General features: G+C 50.8%; 1 protein-coding gene across 2 annotated transcripts in view; it reads left to right on the forward strand.

Annotated features, from left to right (window-relative positions):
• LOC140430881 (transmembrane protein 64-like) overlaps nt 1-16,808 on the forward strand; it is a 76,442-nt gene extending 59,634 nt beyond the window's left edge. For both annotated transcript variants that reach the window (XR_011949575.1, XM_072518657.1), the window contains 2 exons: nt 1,480-1,635; nt 15,342-16,808. Coding sequence is in view for 1 of the 2 variants with exons in the window: in XM_072518657.1 (XP_072374758.1) it covers nt 1,480-1,635; nt 15,342-15,518 (333 nt within the window). In the remaining variant the exon portion in view is untranslated. The remainder of the gene's footprint in view (nt 1-1,479; nt 1,636-15,341) is intronic.
• Nucleotides 16,809-17,456: the final 648 nt, after the last annotated feature.

Raw genomic sequence — 17,456 nt, forward strand, 5'->3', positions numbered from 1 at the left:
AACAGGCAGAGTGGATAAAGGGGAACCTGACGATGTAGGGTGGGATTTTCCAGCCCTTTCTGCCGGTGAAATCTTCTGGTCCTGCAGAAGGTGACCACCAACCCCGGCCCGGGTTCCCCCATGTAAAACGCTGTAGACATTGGCAGGACTGGAAGATCCCATCTTCCAGTCGACAGCCAATGGCGAGCCGCCTCTGTAGTCAGAAAACAGGGGGGGGGGGGATCCTACCTGTAATGTATATGGATTTCCAAAAAAATGTTCAAGAGGGTGCTGCATAAAAGGTTATTGCATAATGATGCGCAATCAATTATTCTCGAGACGAAGGTAATCAGTAACTGAGGCTTTAATGCACTAGAACTTTACCCCAGCAGCTTCGGTACAGAAAGTGAAGGCTGCTGGGACGGCACCATCTCTTATACCCCGCCTTCAGGGCGGAGTTACATCATACAGCCAATGGTAGACTCCAGGGTCTTAACCAATGGCGTTGGCCTTTCAGGTACCGCAATACCTGGTACTACCACACATAAGACAAGAGCGCAGGTTAGAGGATTGGCTAACTAACAGGAAACAGAGTCAGGATAATTGAGTTATTTTCATAGTGGCAGTCTGTAACTAGTGGGGGACCATAGGGATCAGCCCTGTGGCCTCAGCTAATTACAATCTATATCAATGAAAAATATGATTTATGTAATGTTTTTTATGACCACCTGATGTCTTAGAATGCCTTACAGCCAATGAAGTAAATTTGAAGTGTAGTCACTGTTACAATGTACAAGATGATTTGGATGAAGCGACCAACTGTATTGTAGCCAGACTGATGATACAAAGATAAGTGGGAAAGCTAGTTGTGAGAACATAAAGGGTGAAATTTGACCAGATATCAGGTAAGGCGGGTGGGTGTGAAAAGCGGCATTGAAGCCACCTGCACCAACGCCGGATTTCTAGACTGTATTGTTTGGGATATAGGAAAAAAACAGAAGGGCGGGTCTCACAACCCCAGACCCTCCCACCTTGGACTCCGGGCTCCAATTTGATTGGCTAGCAGCTCTCCAAGATGGAATTCATCCCAAGGGAGGGCCGAAGTCCCACCTTATGCCAAGCAACACTCTTTGGGCATTAATTGGCTTCGGGACTGCTGGAGTTGGTGGGGGTGTGTTCTTAAAAATTCAGGCCTAGGTTCCCACAACTCTTCCCAGCCCAGCTCCATTACTGGAACATACGTGAGTAAAAGGAAGGAGGAGGCCTCTGTAGGGATATCACATATGACAGGCAACACACAGGAGGTCCTCTGTAACATGCAGAGCTATACCCAGGTGGGCAGAACTCCTGTTGGCTGCATTTCTAATCTGGGACAGCCAATTGATCATTTAAAAAAAAATAATTGTTGACATTTCTCAATACACCAATGTTTAATAATGCTTAACCAAACATGATGTCTTCCTTGTGAATGCTAACTCTTGCTTTTGGTATTTTATTCAGGTTAGTAAATTGGAGACGGTGCAGTATTTGGTCACCTCCACTGTGGGTCTGTTGCCCTCTCAGATCCTCAATTCTTACCTGGGCAGCACAGTTAGGACTTTAGAAGATGTGGTGAATCATCGAGGTGTGGAGGGATACTTGGCATTTGCATTACAGGTAAAATAATTTATCCAACAAATTGGATGACAAAGTCCCACATAAGAAATTATTGTGTAAGATTAAAACGCATGGGATTGGGAGAAGTGTATTGAGGTGGATAGAAAACTGGTTGGCAGAAAGGAAACAAAGTGTAGGAATTAATGGGTCCTTTTCAAATTGGCAGCCAGTGACTAGTGGGGTGCCACAGGGATCGGTGCTGGGACCCCAGCTGTTCACAATATATATTAATGATCTGGATGAGGGAACAAAATGTAACATCTCAAAGTTTGCAGATGATACCAAATTAGATGGGATGGTGAATTGTGACAAGGATGCAGGGATCCTACAGCAAGATCTGGACAGGTTGGGTGAGTGGGCAAACCAATGGCAGATGCAGTATAATTTGGATAAGTGTGAGGTTATTCACTTTGGAAGCAAAAACAGAAAGGCAGATTACTACCTGAACGGTTGTAAATTGGGAGAAGGGACTGTGCAATAGGACCTGGATGTCCTTGTGCACCAGTCGCTGAAGGTAAGCATGCAGGTGCAAAAGGCAGTAAAAGAAGGCTTATTGGCCTTCATTGCGAGAGGTTTCGAGTACAGGAGCAGGGATGTATTGTTGTAATTATACAGGGCCTTGGTGAGGCCACACCTGGAATATTGACAAAGGGTCATCTAGACTCGAAACGTTAGTTCTTTTCTCTACCTACAGATGCTGCCAGACCTGCTGAGATTTTCCAATATTTTCTCTTTGGTTTCTGGAATATTGTGTGCAGTTTTGGTCTCCTTTTCTGAGGAAGGATGTTCTTGCTCTTGAGGGAGTACAGCGAAGGTTTATCAGATTGATTCCAGGGATGGCAGGACTGTCATTGAGGAGAGATTGACTCGGTTAGTATTGTTCTCGCTGAAGTTCAGAAAAATGAGGGGGTATCTCATAGAGACTTATAAAATCCTAACGGTTGAGGACTCTGGGTCTGTACTCTGACTGGATGATCAGAGTGAGAGTAGGGCCGATCAGGGATAGTGAAGGGAACTTGTGCCTAGAGTCTGAGGAAGTAGGGGAGGCCCTAAACTAATATTTTGATTCAGTATTCATGAGAGAGACGGACCTTGTTGCTCATGAGAACAGTGTGAACCAGGTTAATAGACTCAAACAGGTTGACATTAAGAAGGAGGATGTGCTGGAAATTTTGAAAAGCATCAGCATAGATAAGTCCCCTGGGCCTGACGGGATATACCCAAGGTTACTACGGGAAGCGAGGGAGGAGATTGCTGCGCCGTTGGCGATGATCTTTGCGTCCTCACTCTGCACTGGAGTAGTACCGGATGATTGGAGGGAGGTGAATGTTGTTCCCCTGTTCAAGAAAGGGAATAGGGAAATCCCTGGGAATTACAGACCCATCAGTCTTACGTCTGTGGTGAGCAAAATATTGGAAAGGATTCGGAGAGATAGGATTTATGATTACTTAGAAAAACATAGTTTGATTAAAGACAGTCAGCATGGATTTGTGAGGGGCAGGTCATGCCTTACACAAGCCTCATTGAATTCTTTGAGGATGTGACGAGACACATTGATGAAGGGCGGGCAGTGGATGTGGTCTATATGGATTTCAGTAAGGCATTTGACAACGTTCCTCATGGTAGGCTCATTCAAAAAGTTAGGGGGTATGGGATACAGGGAAATTTGGCTGTCTGGATACAGAGTTGGCTGGCCGAAAGAAGACAGCGAGTGGTAGTGGATGGAAAGTATACCGCCTGGAGGTCGGTGGCCAGTGGTGTCCCGCAAGGATCTGTTCTGGGACCTCTGCTCTTTGTGGTTTTTATAAATGACTTGGATGAGGAAGTGGAAGGATGGGTTAGTAAGTTTGCCGATGACACGAAGGTTGGGGGAGTTGTAGATAGTGTTGAGGGTTGTTGCAGGTTATAACAGGACATTGACAGGATGCAGAGCTGGGCTGAGAAGTGGCAGATGGAGTTCAACCTTGATAAATGTGAAGTGATTCATTTTGGAAGGTCGATTTTGAATGCTGAATACAGGGTTAATGGCAGGTTTCTTGGAAGTGTGGAGGAACAGAGGGATCTTGGGGTCCATGTACATAGATCCCTCAAAGTTGCCACCAAGGTTGATAGGGTTGTTAAGACGGCGTATGGTGTGTTGGCTTTCATTAACAGGGGGATTGAGTTTAAGAGCCGCGAGGTTTTGCTGCGGCTTTATAAAACCCTCGTTCGACCACACTTGGAATATTGTGTCCAGTTCTGGTCGCCTCATTACAGGAAAGATGATGCTTTGGAGAGGGTACAGAGGAGATTTACCAGGATGCTGCCTGGACTGAAGGGCATGTCTTATGAAGAAAGGTTGAGGGAGCTAGGGCTATTCTCACTAGAGCGAAGAAGGCAGAGAGGTGACTTGATAGAGGTGTACAAGGTGATGAGAGGCATGGATAGAGTGGATAGCCAGAGACTTTTCCCCAGAGTGGAAATGGCTGGCACTAGGGGACATAATTTTAATGTGATTGGAGGAAGGTATAGGGGAGATGTCAGAGGTAGGTTCTTTACACAGAGAGTGGTGGGTGTGTGGAATGCACTGCCAGCAGAGGTGGTGGAGTCAGAGTCATTAGGGACATTTAAGCCACTCTTAGACAAGCACATGGACAGCAGTGAATTGAAGGGGTGTAGGTTAGGTTGATCTTCGATTAGGATAAATGGTCGGCACAACATTGTGGGCTGAAGGGCCTGTACTGTGCTGTGCTGTTCTATGTTCCATGTCCTAGTTGAGGGGGATGAGGGGGTTCTTATTGAAACTTACAGGATACTGCGTGGCCTGGATAGAGTGGACGTGGAGAAGATGTTTCCACTTGTAGGAAAAACAAGAAGCAGGGTACACAATCTCAGACTAAAGGGACGATCCTTTAAAACAGAGATGAGGAGGAATTTCTTAAGCCAGAGGGCGGTGAATCTGTGGAACTCTTTGCCGCAGAAGGCTGTGGAGGCCAAATCACTGAGTGTCTTTAAAGAGTGTCTTTAGAGGTAGATAGGTTCTTGATTAATACGGGGCTTAGGGGTTGTAGGGGGAAGGCAGGAGAATGGGGATGAGAAAAATATCAGCCATGATTGAATCGATGGGCCGAGTGGCCAAATTCTACTTCTATCTCTTATGGTCTTATGGAGAGGGTAGACGCGGGGAAGATGTTCCCGATAGTCGGTGGGTGGATCCAGGGTAAACCACTTCGCACAGAGATGAGGAGACATTTCTTCAACCAAAAAGTGGTGAGCCTGTGGAATTTATTACCACAGGAAGTAGTTGATGCTAAAACCATGAAATATTCACGAAGCGGCTGGATATAGCACTTGGGGCGAATAGGATCAAATTAAAGAGTAAATGAATCTGCGTAAAGATGCTCCATTTCTCATGGTTAAAAACAGATCGTGCAGCATTTAATGTATGAACAGTTCCTGGACCTTGCTCTTCTTCACTATCTTTTCACTTCAGTTCATCTTCATCCACTCGCCCTCACTCCCTCCAACCTCATCACTCTCCTCACTCCCCCTCCAACCGTATCACTCTCCAACCTCGCTCTCTTCAATCTTTTCACTTTCCATCCACTCTACTTCCCCTCCCTCCATTCTCCCTCGCTCACGATTTTATTACTGTCCATACACATTCCCTCACTCTCCGTTCACTCATCCTCGATGTCCCTCCACTCTCCATCCACTCAGTCACTCTCCATCCACTCACCTGTGCCCCGCGTCTACTCTCCCTTGCTCTCCATCCACTCTCCCTCGCTCTACGTCACTCTCCGTCCACTCTCCCTCGCTCTCCGCCCACTCTCCCTCGCTCTCCGCCCACTCTCCCTCGCTCTCCGCCCACTCACCCTCGCTCTCCGCCCACTCACCCTCGCTCTCCGACCACTCACCCTCGCTCTCCGACCACTCACGCTCGCTCTCCGTCCACTCACCCTCGCTCTCCGCCCACTCTCCCTCGCTCTCCGTCCACTCCCCCTCCGCACTCCACCCACAGACCATCGCACTCCAAATCACTCTCCCTCACTCTCCGTCCACTCATCCTCGCTCTCTGTCCACTCACTCTAGCTCTCCGCCCACTCACCCTCACTCTCCGCCCACTCACCCTCGCTCTCCGCCCACTCACTCTCGCTCTCCGCCCACTCACTCTCGCTCTCCGCCCACTCATTCTCGCTCTCCGCCCACTCACCCTCGCTCTCCGCCCACTCACCCTCGCTCTCCGCCCACTCACCCTCGCTCTCCGCCCACTCACCCTCGCTCTCCGCCCACTCACCCTCGCTCTCCGCCCACTCACCCTCGCTCTCCGCCCACTCACCCTCACGCTCCGCCCACTCACCCTCACGCTCCGCCCACTCATTCTCACTCTCCGCCCACTCATTCTCACTCTCCGCCCACTCATTCTCACTCTCCGCCCACTCACCCTCGCTCGCCGCCCACTCCCCCGCGCTCTCCGCCCACTCACCCTCGCTCTCCGCCCACTCACCCTCGCTCTCCGCCCACTCACCCTCGCTCTCCGCCCACTCACCCTCGCTCTCCGCCCACTCACCCTCGCTCTCCGCCCACTCACCCTCGCTCTCCGCCCACTCACCCTCGCTCTCCGCCCACTCACCCTCGCTCTCCGCCCACTCACCCTCGCTCTCCGCTCACTCACCCTCGCTCTCCGCTCACTCCCCCTCGCTCTCTGCCCACTCCCCCTCGCTCTCCGCCCACTCCCCCTCGCTCTCCGCCCACTCCCCCTCGCTCTCCGCCCACTCCCCCTCGCTCTCCGCTCACTCCCCCTCGCTCTCCGTCCACTCTCCCTCGCTCTCCGTCCACTCACCCTCGCTCTCCGCCCACTCACCCTCGCTCTCCGTCCACTCACCCTCGCTCTCCGCTCACTCACCCTCGCTCTCCGCCCACTCTCCCTCGCTCTCCGCCCACTCACCCTCGCTCTCCGCCCACTCACCCTCGCTCTCCGCCCACTCACCCTCGCTCTCCGCCCACTCACCCTCGCTCTCCGTCCACTCACCCTCGCTCTCCGCCCACTCACCCTCGCTCTCCGCCCACTCACCCTCGCTCTCCGCCCACTCACCCTCGCTCTCCGCCCACTCACCCTCGCTCTCCGCCCACTCACCCTCGCTCTCCGCCCACTCACCCTCGCTCTCCGCCCACTCACCCTCGCTCTCCGCCCACTCACCCTCGCACTCCGCCCACTCACCCTCGCACTCTGCCCACTCACCCTCGCACTCTGCCCACTCACCCTCGCTCTCCGCCCACTCACCCTCGCTCTCCGTCCACTCACCCTCGCTCTCCGCCCACTCACCCTCGCTCTCCGCCCACTCACCCTCGTTCTCCGCCCACTCACCCTCGCTCTCCGCCCACTCTTCCTCGCTCTCCGCCCACTCACCCTCGCTCTCCGCCCACTCACCTTCGTTTTCCTTCCACTCGCCCTCGCTATCCGCCCATTCACCCTCGCTCTCCGTCCACTCTCCCTCGCTCTCCGTCCACTCACCCTCGCTCTCCGTCCACTCACCCTCGCTCTCCGTCCACTCACCCTCGCTCTCCGCCCACTCACCCTCGCTCTCCACCCACTCACCTTCGTTTTCCTTCCACTCGCCCTCGCTCTCCGTCCACTCTCCCTCGCTCTCCGTCCACTCTCCCTCGCTCTCCGTCCACTCACCCTCGCTCTCCGTCCACTCACCCTCGCTCTCCGTCCACTCACCCTCGCTCTCCGTCCACTCTCTGTCCACTCACCCTCACTCTCCGCCCACTCACCCTCATTCTCCGTCCACTCATCCTCGCTCTCCGTCAACTCACCCCTCGCTCTCCATCCACTCGCCCTCACTCTCTGTCCACTCTCCTTCACTCCTGCTGACTGTCCTGGACTCTCCTGGTTCAAACTGGCCTCTGTTTCTCCCATATCACCTCTTTTATTCCTCATTTCTGATTTGGTATTCCGCTGTTCCTCTTTTGAAATATGGGACACTTTTACATTAACAATGCGTACAGATCCATCCTCTTGTTGACAGTGCTGGTGGAGTGCTGGGAAGTGGAGAGAGTGAATGAATAGTGCTCAGCTGTCCAACTTGAACATAGAAAAATACAGCACAGAACAGGCCCTTCGGCCCACAATGTTGTGCCGAACCTTTGTCCTAGATTAATCATAGATTATCATTGAATTTACAGTGCAGAAGGAGGCCATTCGGCCCATTGAGTCTGCACCAGCTCTTGGAAAGATCACCCTACCCATAGGCAACACCTCCACCCAACACCAAGGGCAATTTATCATGGCCAATCCACCTAACCTGCACATCTTTGGACTGTGGGAGGAAACCGGAGCACCCGGAGGAAACCCACGCAGACACGGGGAGGATGTGCAGACTCCACACAGACAGTGACCCAAGCCGGAATCGAACCTGGGACCCTGGAGGTGTGAAGCAATTGTGCTATCCACAATGCTACCGTGCTGCCCTTAAGAACAAATAAATCTACACGATATCATTTTACCGTAATCCATGTACCTATCCAATAGCTGCTTGAAGGTCCCTAATGTTTCCGACTCAACTACTTCCACAGGCAGTGCATTCCATGCCCCCACTACTCTCTGGGTAAAGAACCTACCTCTGACATCCCCCCTATATCTTCCACCATTCACCTTAAATTTATGTCCCCTTGTAATGGTTTGGTCCACCCGGGGAAAAAGTCTCTGACTGTCTACTCTATCTATTCCCCTGATCATCTTATAAACCTCTATCAAGTCGCCCCTCATCCTTCTCCGTTCTAATGAGAAAAGGCCTAGCATCCTCAACCTTTCCTCGTAAGACCTACTCTCCATTCCAGGCAACATCCTGGTAAATCTCCTTTGCACCTTTTCCAAAGCTTCCACATCCTTCCTCAAATGAGGCGACCAGAACTGTACAAAGTACTCCAAATGTGGCCTTACCAAAGTTTTGTACAGCTGCATCATCACCTCTCAGCTCTTAAATTCAATCCCTCTGTTAACGCTAGCACACCATCGGCCGTCTTTACAGCTCTATCCACTTGAGTGGCAACTTTCAAAGATGTATGAACATAGACTCCAAGATCTCTCTGCTCCTCCACATTGCCAAGAACTCTACCGTTAACCCTGTATTCCGCATTCATATTTGTCCTTCCAAAATGGACAACCTCACACTTTTCAGGGTTAAACTCCATCTGCCACTTCTCAGCCCAGCTCTGCATCCTATCTATGTCTCTTTGCAGCTGACAACAGCCCTCATCACTATCCACAACTCCACCAATCTTCGTATCATCTGCAAATTTACTGACCCACCCTTCAACTCCCTCATCCAAGTCATTAATGAAAATCACAAACAGCAGAGGACCCAGAACTGATCCCTGCGGTACGCCACTGGTAACTGGGATCCAGGCTGAATATTCGCCATCTACCACCACTCTCTGACTTCTATCGATTAGCCAGTTCGTTATCTAACTGGCCAAATTTCCCACTATCCCATGTCTCCTTACTTTCTGCAGAAGTCTACCATGGGGAACCTTATCATATGCCTTACTAAAATCCATGTACACTACATCCACTGCTTTACCTTCATCCACATGCTTGGTCACCTCCTCAAAGAATTCAATAAAACTTGTAAGGCAAGACCTACCCCTCACAAATCCGTGCTGACTAACCCTAATCAAGCAGTGTCTTTCCAGATGCTCAGAAATCCTATCCTTCAGTACCCTTTCCATGACTTTGCCTACCACCGAAGTAAGACTAACTGGCTTGTAATTCCCAGGGTTATCCCTATTCCCTTTTTTGAACAGGGGCACGACATTCGCCACTCTCCAATCTCCTGGTACCACCCCTATTGACAGTGAGGACGAAAAGATCATTGCCAACGGCTCTGCAATTTCATCTCTTGCTTCCCGTAGAATCCTTGGATATATCCCGTCAGGCCCGGGGGTCTTGTCTATCCTCAAGTTTTTCAAAATGCCCATCACATCTTCCTTCCTGACAAGTATTTCCTCGAGCTTACCAGTCTGTTTCACACTGTCCTCTCCAACAATATGGCCCCTCTCATTTGTAAATACAGAAGAAAAGTACTCGTTCAAGGCCTCTCCTATCTCTTCAGACTCAATACACAATCTCCCGCTACTGTCCTTGATCGGACCTACCCTCGCTCTAGTCAACTTGAGGTGGGGGTTGTGTGTGTTAGTGACAATCTGAAATGCAAGAAGGGGCCACGAGGTATAAAGCGACCATTTTCGTAGTTAAGGTGGCTGCATCCATTGCATAAATAAGAAGTGGAGATTTTAAAAATGTTTCCACTGCTTATGATGTGTAAATCTGAAAGTAAACTCAAAATGATATTCTTTCTGGGGTAAATTCAGAGATACGTAACATTGCCCTTAAAACGTTAACCAAAATATATCTGCAGGCACTTGTGCATAGAATAATCGATGTCCATTAAAATTATTGTGAAAACTGCAATTACTGCAACTAAAAAGCTGATTTTCAAGAGGGTGGATCGAATCTAAACTCACAATAGAACACATCCTTCATCACCTCTGGGTCAAAGTGCTGGAACCCGCGGCACACTGAAGCTGAGGGAGCACCGCCACTTCTCAAGGTTAACCGAGGGTGGTCAGTAAATTTGGATTTGCTTCTCAAGAATAAATAAAAAAGACTAATTTAAAATGAACTATGAAACGTAGAGTCACAGAAAAGATTAAATCTTGCAGTTTTCTTGGCTCCCAGCGGTCCCTTGTAGCTGGTATTGACAGGGTGGATATATTAATGGGCAATTGAGTTCAGCTAGTGAAGCTGTAGGAGTGATGTTATAGACCAAGGGTGGGATTCTCCGTTTTGCCGACGCCCGCGGGGCTGCCCCACAGTGGGAAACCCCATTGACCGGCCAGCGTAACGGAGAATCCCGCCGGCGGGTCGAGGCTGAAAAGTGGCGTGGCGGGGCGGAGCATGCAGCCCCAAGTGTCCAATTTCAGCCCACATCCTCAACAGACTGGCTGCTCCACTCAGCTCGGTTTATTTGTGGACCATTGAATAAGCTGAAATCTGTTACTCTTCCATCGGCTGCACTCCAAATTTGGAGATTTTTTTTAAAATTGGGAGACTGGGCTACCTCAACACTGGGTGGGGTGCGGCAGTGGACAGGGGTATCCTACTGCAGGAGGATCTTCCATTGGGTGAGAGAGTTATCCTATCAAGGAACAGGGTTTCTCATTTCCCACACAGTAAATGAAAGGTTTCTGTTAATTGAAGCTATTCGCCCCATTGTTTTATTCCTCACAAGGGAGAGTGGACAGAGAGTCAGGAAATGAGGATGAAATGAAATGAAAATCGCTTATTGTCACAAGTAGGCTTCAAATGAAGTGACTGTGAAAAGCCCTTAGTCGCCACATTACGGCGCCTGCTCAGGGAGGCTGGTACGGGAATCGAACCGTGCTGCTGGCCTGCCTTGGTCCGCTTTCAAAGCCAGCGATTTAGCCCTGTGCTAAACAGCCCCTACAGGCCCTACAGACTACATGGATGGTAGTAAGAGTAAATGGTGAGTGAGGGAGACTGGAGGGAGGGAGAGTGATAAGGTCAGAGGGAGAGGGAGGGAAAGTGATGAGGTTGGAGGGAGAGTGAGGGAGTGATTGGATTGGATGGAGGGTGGGGAAGTGATCTGGTTGGATGGAGAGTGAGTGAGAGTGGAGGGAGACTAGAAGGAGGGAGAGTGAGGGAGAATGGTTGGAGAATGATAAGTTTGGAAGGAAAGGGAGGGAGAGTGCATACACCTGCACCTAGACCAGGGTTTTTATACAGCTGGGACTCTCATTGTAGAGGGGAACACACATCCCCTTAAAGGGGAAGTCCTGTCCCCCTTAAAGGAGATGTTCATATTCCGAGGAGGTCATGGTAAATCGCATTGTCCTGATCCCGTGACCTCCATTGGGGTTACAACAGTAGTCTTCAGATGAAGTGGCATTAAAGGATGAGGTATCACTCAACCACGGTGTAGAGGTGTAATTCTCCATTGTAGAATCACACACACTGTCCTGATATCACACTTCCATTATAAACCCTTCTGTCTACATTAATACTGAGAGGTACCTGTGGAAAACGAGGCACTAGAATTACACTAGCCTAGCCAGCAGTGGTGAGCTAGAGGGTGTGATTCTCCAAAGTGTGGTAGAGACCGGGAACTGCCACGAGCTTCCCGGCACTCAACCTGGCGAGACCGGCAATGCTATTCACCGTGAATTGGTCCATTTGAAGAGGCCCCACGGGCTTCTCGCCACAAATGAAGGCTCATCAACCGATTTGCCGGCACCAGGCTCACTAGCCCCCCCCCCCCCCCCCCCCCCCCCTCCCCCCCAACAATTCTAGGACAGGGCGGTCACCAATGCGGAGGCTGGCAGATGCTGCAGAGGGGAGGAACCACTGAACTCCACCCAGAGGACCTGTCAAACATGAGTTATTGCCTTACTGACTGACCAATCCCTCCCATTGGCCACATGTCCATTCTCCCGGAGGTCCTCCAGCACCCTCTCCAGCCTCCCATGAGACCACCTCGGGGAGAGTTCTGAGGATTGCACCATAATAGTTGTGTCACAGCTGCCATCCCCACCCTCTACCAGCACAGATACACGCACCTCGGTGGGAAATGTTAGTGGTCAGGCTTCTGGGGCACAATCTGGTGAGCACCACACTGCTGCTAATGTACATCAGGTGGAGACAGGAACCTCCAGGCAAGACAGCAGTCAGACATCTGCTGGATCCCAGGACCCAGCTGGGTCCCAGCTTGATGCTGAGGCTATGGAAGAGGTATGCCCAGAGCTGATGGAGATGTTAGGGGGCGACCGGGACATTCAGAGTGAGATTCGGCATCACTCCAACAGGTCCATAGCTGATTAGAGGAGACCCAGAGGATACGGCGTTCCCGTGATGGCAATGCATGGCACGAAGCCAACACTGCAAGGGGATGACTACCGTGAAGAGCCTGGTGCACGATATCGGCACCATTAGTGAAGGTGTCCAAGGCGTCCCGTAATCGGTGACGGCCATCACTGAGGTTCACGGCACAATGTCCGCCTCGCTGGGGGATACGATCAGTACCAGGCTGACATTGATGAGGTTCTACAAACATGTCCTGCTCTCAAATGGTTTGTCTGAGGCGCTGCGGAACTTGTCCCAGTCGGAGGTAGGCATTGCCGTGGCACTGCAGAACATGTCCCAGTCACTGTGGATCATTGCCGAGGGCGCCGGCATGATGGTGCAAACCATGGGGAACTGCCAGGGCTGGCAGAGCCAGATGATGCAGGGGCAGCCGGGGCTCGAACCAGCTGCCCCTCCATCCCAAGGTGAACCCCCAGAGCCCTACGGGTACCGAGTGGGAGGAGGGGGCACCGGGTGCCAACCCGGACCCATCCCATGGGGTGGCGACGATGGCCACCAGCCCCCCCCTCCCCCGAGTTCCACCCCTCTGATGAGGCTGCGTCTCACAGCCAGCACACGGGACAGGGTGGCACAGCTGTGCATGTGGCGCCGACAAGTGAGCCGGGGCCCTCCGGCCTCAGAGCCTCCAGAGGACGCCCGCCAGGGGCATCGAAGGCCACGGGACAAAATAAGCAGCTCGGTGCCCCCACCTTAGTTGTTCATCCTAGGGACACCCTTAGACATAGACAAGAGCTGGGAGATCCCATTCACCCCAAGTGCTAGATATAACACATGGGGAGAATTGGATCAAAGGCTATGGGGAGAAAGCAGGATTAGGCTATTGAGTTGGATGATCAGCCATGATCGTGATGAATGGCGGAGCAGGATCAAAGGGCCAAAAGGCCTCCTGCTCCTACCTTCAATGTATCTATGTATCGAGGATCACAGAGCACATCGGGGGAGGAGGTATACAGTGGTGGAGGTAGGTAGGGGGTGAGGGGTTGGGGGAGGGGGCAGCATCATCGGTAGGGTGGGGAATTGTAAAATACAATAAACACCCTTGTGCACAACCGGTATGACACCTCTGTCACTTTCTTCTGCAATGCGGCCCATCCTCCGAACACTTGGCCCATCCCTCCAGGCATCTCCCCTCCCCGTGGCACTCACCCACCCTCTGGCCGTGGACATGTCCCCGGAACTGTGTCCCATTCCCTGGATGTCCAGATGTTGGCTGCTGCGTGTGTGGTGTTGCCTCCTGCAGTGTTCAAGCACAGTATCCATGCATCTATGTGTGATTGGGATGCTCGACAACGACTCCCACATGCTACATGGCCTGTCCACCCAGGTAATCCACTTGGGTTGTCTGAAGTGCTCACTTAACCACGATTGCCAATTTCCCCCCAACCCCTGCCAAGCACTGGGGTGGCAATATGGCGCCTCGGCTCCCCACAAAAGCCCTTCCGCCAGGTTCACGTTTTTCAAAAGGAGTACTAATCGGCGCCAGCGTGACCACTTGCTGGTCATCGCCGAGGGCATCGACACGATGGTGCAGGCCATGGGGAACCACCAGGGCTCTCGTTCACTGTATGAAAATAGGGCTTAAGTGCTGATAATTGGTTTCTCGTCACGCTTAGGCGAGATTTCGCCTAGGGGAACGGGCTGGTTGCATCACAAACTGATGCCTGGCGCGTGCAGTTCTCGTTTTCTGCCTCTCCTGCAATTCACCGGTCTTGTTTCGCTCAAGCTAGAGCACAACGGGGTCGAAGAATCGCGCCCAGAGTCTCTCAATTGGGGAGATGGTGAAATTATAGTGTGACAGACTTAGATAGACATTTACCATTTTGTCATTATGGAAAATGTCACAGAGTTTGGGTATATTATTTGATGTTACAATGGCCTCAATTTGACAGAATTATTTTCAGGAGGATAAAACATTATTTTATAATAACCCCGGGAAGTAAATGCCTTGTTTTTGCTTCCTCACATATTCAACAGATTCCTGATAGTTCTGGATAGTCAGAGGCTTTTCCCCAGGGTAGTGGGGTCAATTACTAGGGCGCATAGGTTTAAGGTGCGAGGGGCAAGGTTTAGAGTAGATGGACGAGGCAAGCTTTTTACACAGAGGGTAGTGGGTGCCTGGAACTCGCTGCCGGAGGAGGTGGTGGAAGTAGGGACGATAGTGACATTTAAGGGGCATCTTGACAAATACATGAATAGGATGGGAATAGAGGGATACGGCCCCAGGAAGTGTAGAAGATTGTAGTTTAGTCAGGCAGCATGGTCGGCACGGGCTTGGAGGGCCGAAGGGCCTGTTCCTGTGCTGTACTTTTCTTTGTTCTTTGTTCTGATGATAAAGGTCAGCCTCGGCATTCCTTACTGCTCATGTGAGTAAGAGAATCATCGACTGCATGAGTCGGCCAAAAATGCCTGAAGACCCGCCTTTGGGCAAGGGGAACAGGAGTCTCGGCTGATCCACTGCCCCCTGCTGGAAATTATGTGATGCACAGAATTCAGTTGAAACTGTAATTGCAGTGGGCTGTGTCTACCCCTGTGGTTGAATAGCCAGCTCATATTTTTATCCAGCCTTCCACACAAAGGATACCTGTGGAAACTGTGCTCAAAAGAGGTGGAAAGAGGGGGAGGGTTGAGTGGTGGAGGATGAAAAGGAGATGAAGTGTCAAAGAACTCAAATTAACTTTTTTTGTGAATGATACCCAGAGTAATTGGACCAGCGAGTCCAACACAGTGTGAGGAAAGTTTTCATCGGCTTATACATGGACCTGTTGTGTCTGTTTCTGTCTAGATCTTCATCAGTGTTGCTATGATGCTATACTTTGTACGCCGAGCTCGCCAGGAACTGAACAAGACCATCGAAGCACACAATGCCAACCAGCCCGATGGTGAACCTCTTCCGGACACGAAGAAGGATACATGCAGCACCAAAAGAATTAATGTTCCACTTGAGATGGACCTTGTGTGACCAGCGGAGTTCAGCAAGTTGAGCTGAAGCCTGCAAGCCAATGTCCAGCAGGTGTGGCAGGGGGAGGTGAAGCATGAGGTTTGCAGACATTCCCATAATGAACAGCCATCCAGAAAACCCAGGTACCAGCAGAACTGTGGGTTAATGACTGGATTTGGTATTATTATTGGAGAGTCCTCCTCCGAAGGTGGGCAACAGAAAAGGATCTGCAGGTCCACTATCTGAAAGTGGACAATGTGGTGGTGTTTGCTAATTCTGGAATTGAAAGTTTCTGGGTGACTGATGCAGGAGATGCCCAGAGTCACTCCACATCTGGTGAAGTATAAGCACGTAGCTGTGTGGCTGTTGTTCTGATAGGGTGGGGTCCATGCCCAGCGTGAGGAGTGGTCAGTGTTCTAGTTGGCCATGAAGCCTGTACTGTGCTCAGTCAGTACGGGGCTGCCCATGGGAGCAAGAAGGGTGGGGCTGACACTGAGTGAATTTACTGAACAAATGTAGAAATGTATATGCAATGCAATTTGGGTGGAGATTAGTGCCTTACCCTTTTACATCTGGGATCTGGAGCTGATTCTGGCATTGAGAGATGAGGTTAAAGAAAACTCCTCTCTATGTTTGTATGGATGCTTCCCCAGTTTCATCTGGGCTTAAGCCCAAGGCACAAGATGGCCTTGTACGAAAGTGGTAACCTCGATCATGTGAATAGGAGTTGTATGGAAAATTTAAAAATGGTTCATTCGGGACCTCTCCTCCTGTATCTAACCCAGGTTGTCACAAGCCTGGGGGCTTTAGGTGGGACATTGTAAAGGGAGCTTCACTCAGTTTCTAAGCACACCAATCCATGTAGTGCAGAACTCATTTCTAAACACTTCATCCACCCGGTCCAAGATGTAGCTTTTAAGCATTCTAATCCAGACTTCATTATAAACACACCCACTCATTTGCTGATGACCTGATTTCTAACATGGTTAAGAATAGCTTCTCATACACAGTGAGCACAGTGCGCCCAGTGGACAATGGCTATTAATTTAAAAGTGCTGCACCATGTTGCAGCAGCCAGTAATGAAGGTTTAATTTACAGTAATAGAACACTGAATATTCACACTGCCTGCCTGGAGCCATTTCTATGTCAGTGCATCGATTGGGAGAAGCTGTTTGGAACAGTTAACTTTAAAAGTCTCTGGGATTCAGTAAATCTGGTTAAATTTTGTAAAAGTGCCTGACGGTTTCTGTTGATATTGATCATGACGCCAGCAGTGTTTCCAGATAATCAAATAAATATTTTTTACTTATTGTGTCTGTATTCACCCGTTAACTGGTGCTAACTCTGATGAGTTCAGTACTCTCCAGCCCAGCCTTAACCCTGAGACCAATCCCAACACCACTGCAGGATAGGGAAGATGCTACGGAAATGAAAGTCTTCCTTTCTCATTCAATACTTGGCTATCAACAGGATATAACATATCTTTTGTGCAGATGGAAGTTCTCAGTCAGTTAAAACAGCATCACTGCCGGAATTGAGCGAGCTTCATAATTATACATGAAAATCTGATGCACTTCCAAATATGTGCAGGAATCTGTGGCTCAAGGTGAGGGGAATGATGGGCTGGATTCTCCCAGCCCTGGGTCGGGCTAGAGAATCCACGCGACCGGGCCACGCCACCCCGTGCCGGAACGCGATTATCCGCTCTCGCCATTGGCCGATGTGGCCTGGCCTGCGATCGGGGCCCACCAATTGGCGGGCCGACCTCTCTAGCTGGGGGCCTCCTTTCCTACACGCCGGCCCTGTAGTCCTGCGCCATGTTGCGTCGGGGCCAGCACGTTGAAGGAGGCCACTGCGCATGCGCGGATCCCGCAGCACACAGTTCACGCCGCGATCGGCAGCTGGAGCGCCGTGAACTGCTCCAGCGCCATGCGATGCCGTTTACGACGGCGTGGACA

This window comes from Scyliorhinus torazame, chromosome 10, assembly GCF_047496885.1.
Source record: "Scyliorhinus torazame isolate Kashiwa2021f chromosome 10, sScyTor2.1, whole genome shotgun sequence".
NCBI lineage: Eukaryota > Metazoa > Chordata > Chondrichthyes > Carcharhiniformes > Scyliorhinidae > Scyliorhinus > Scyliorhinus torazame.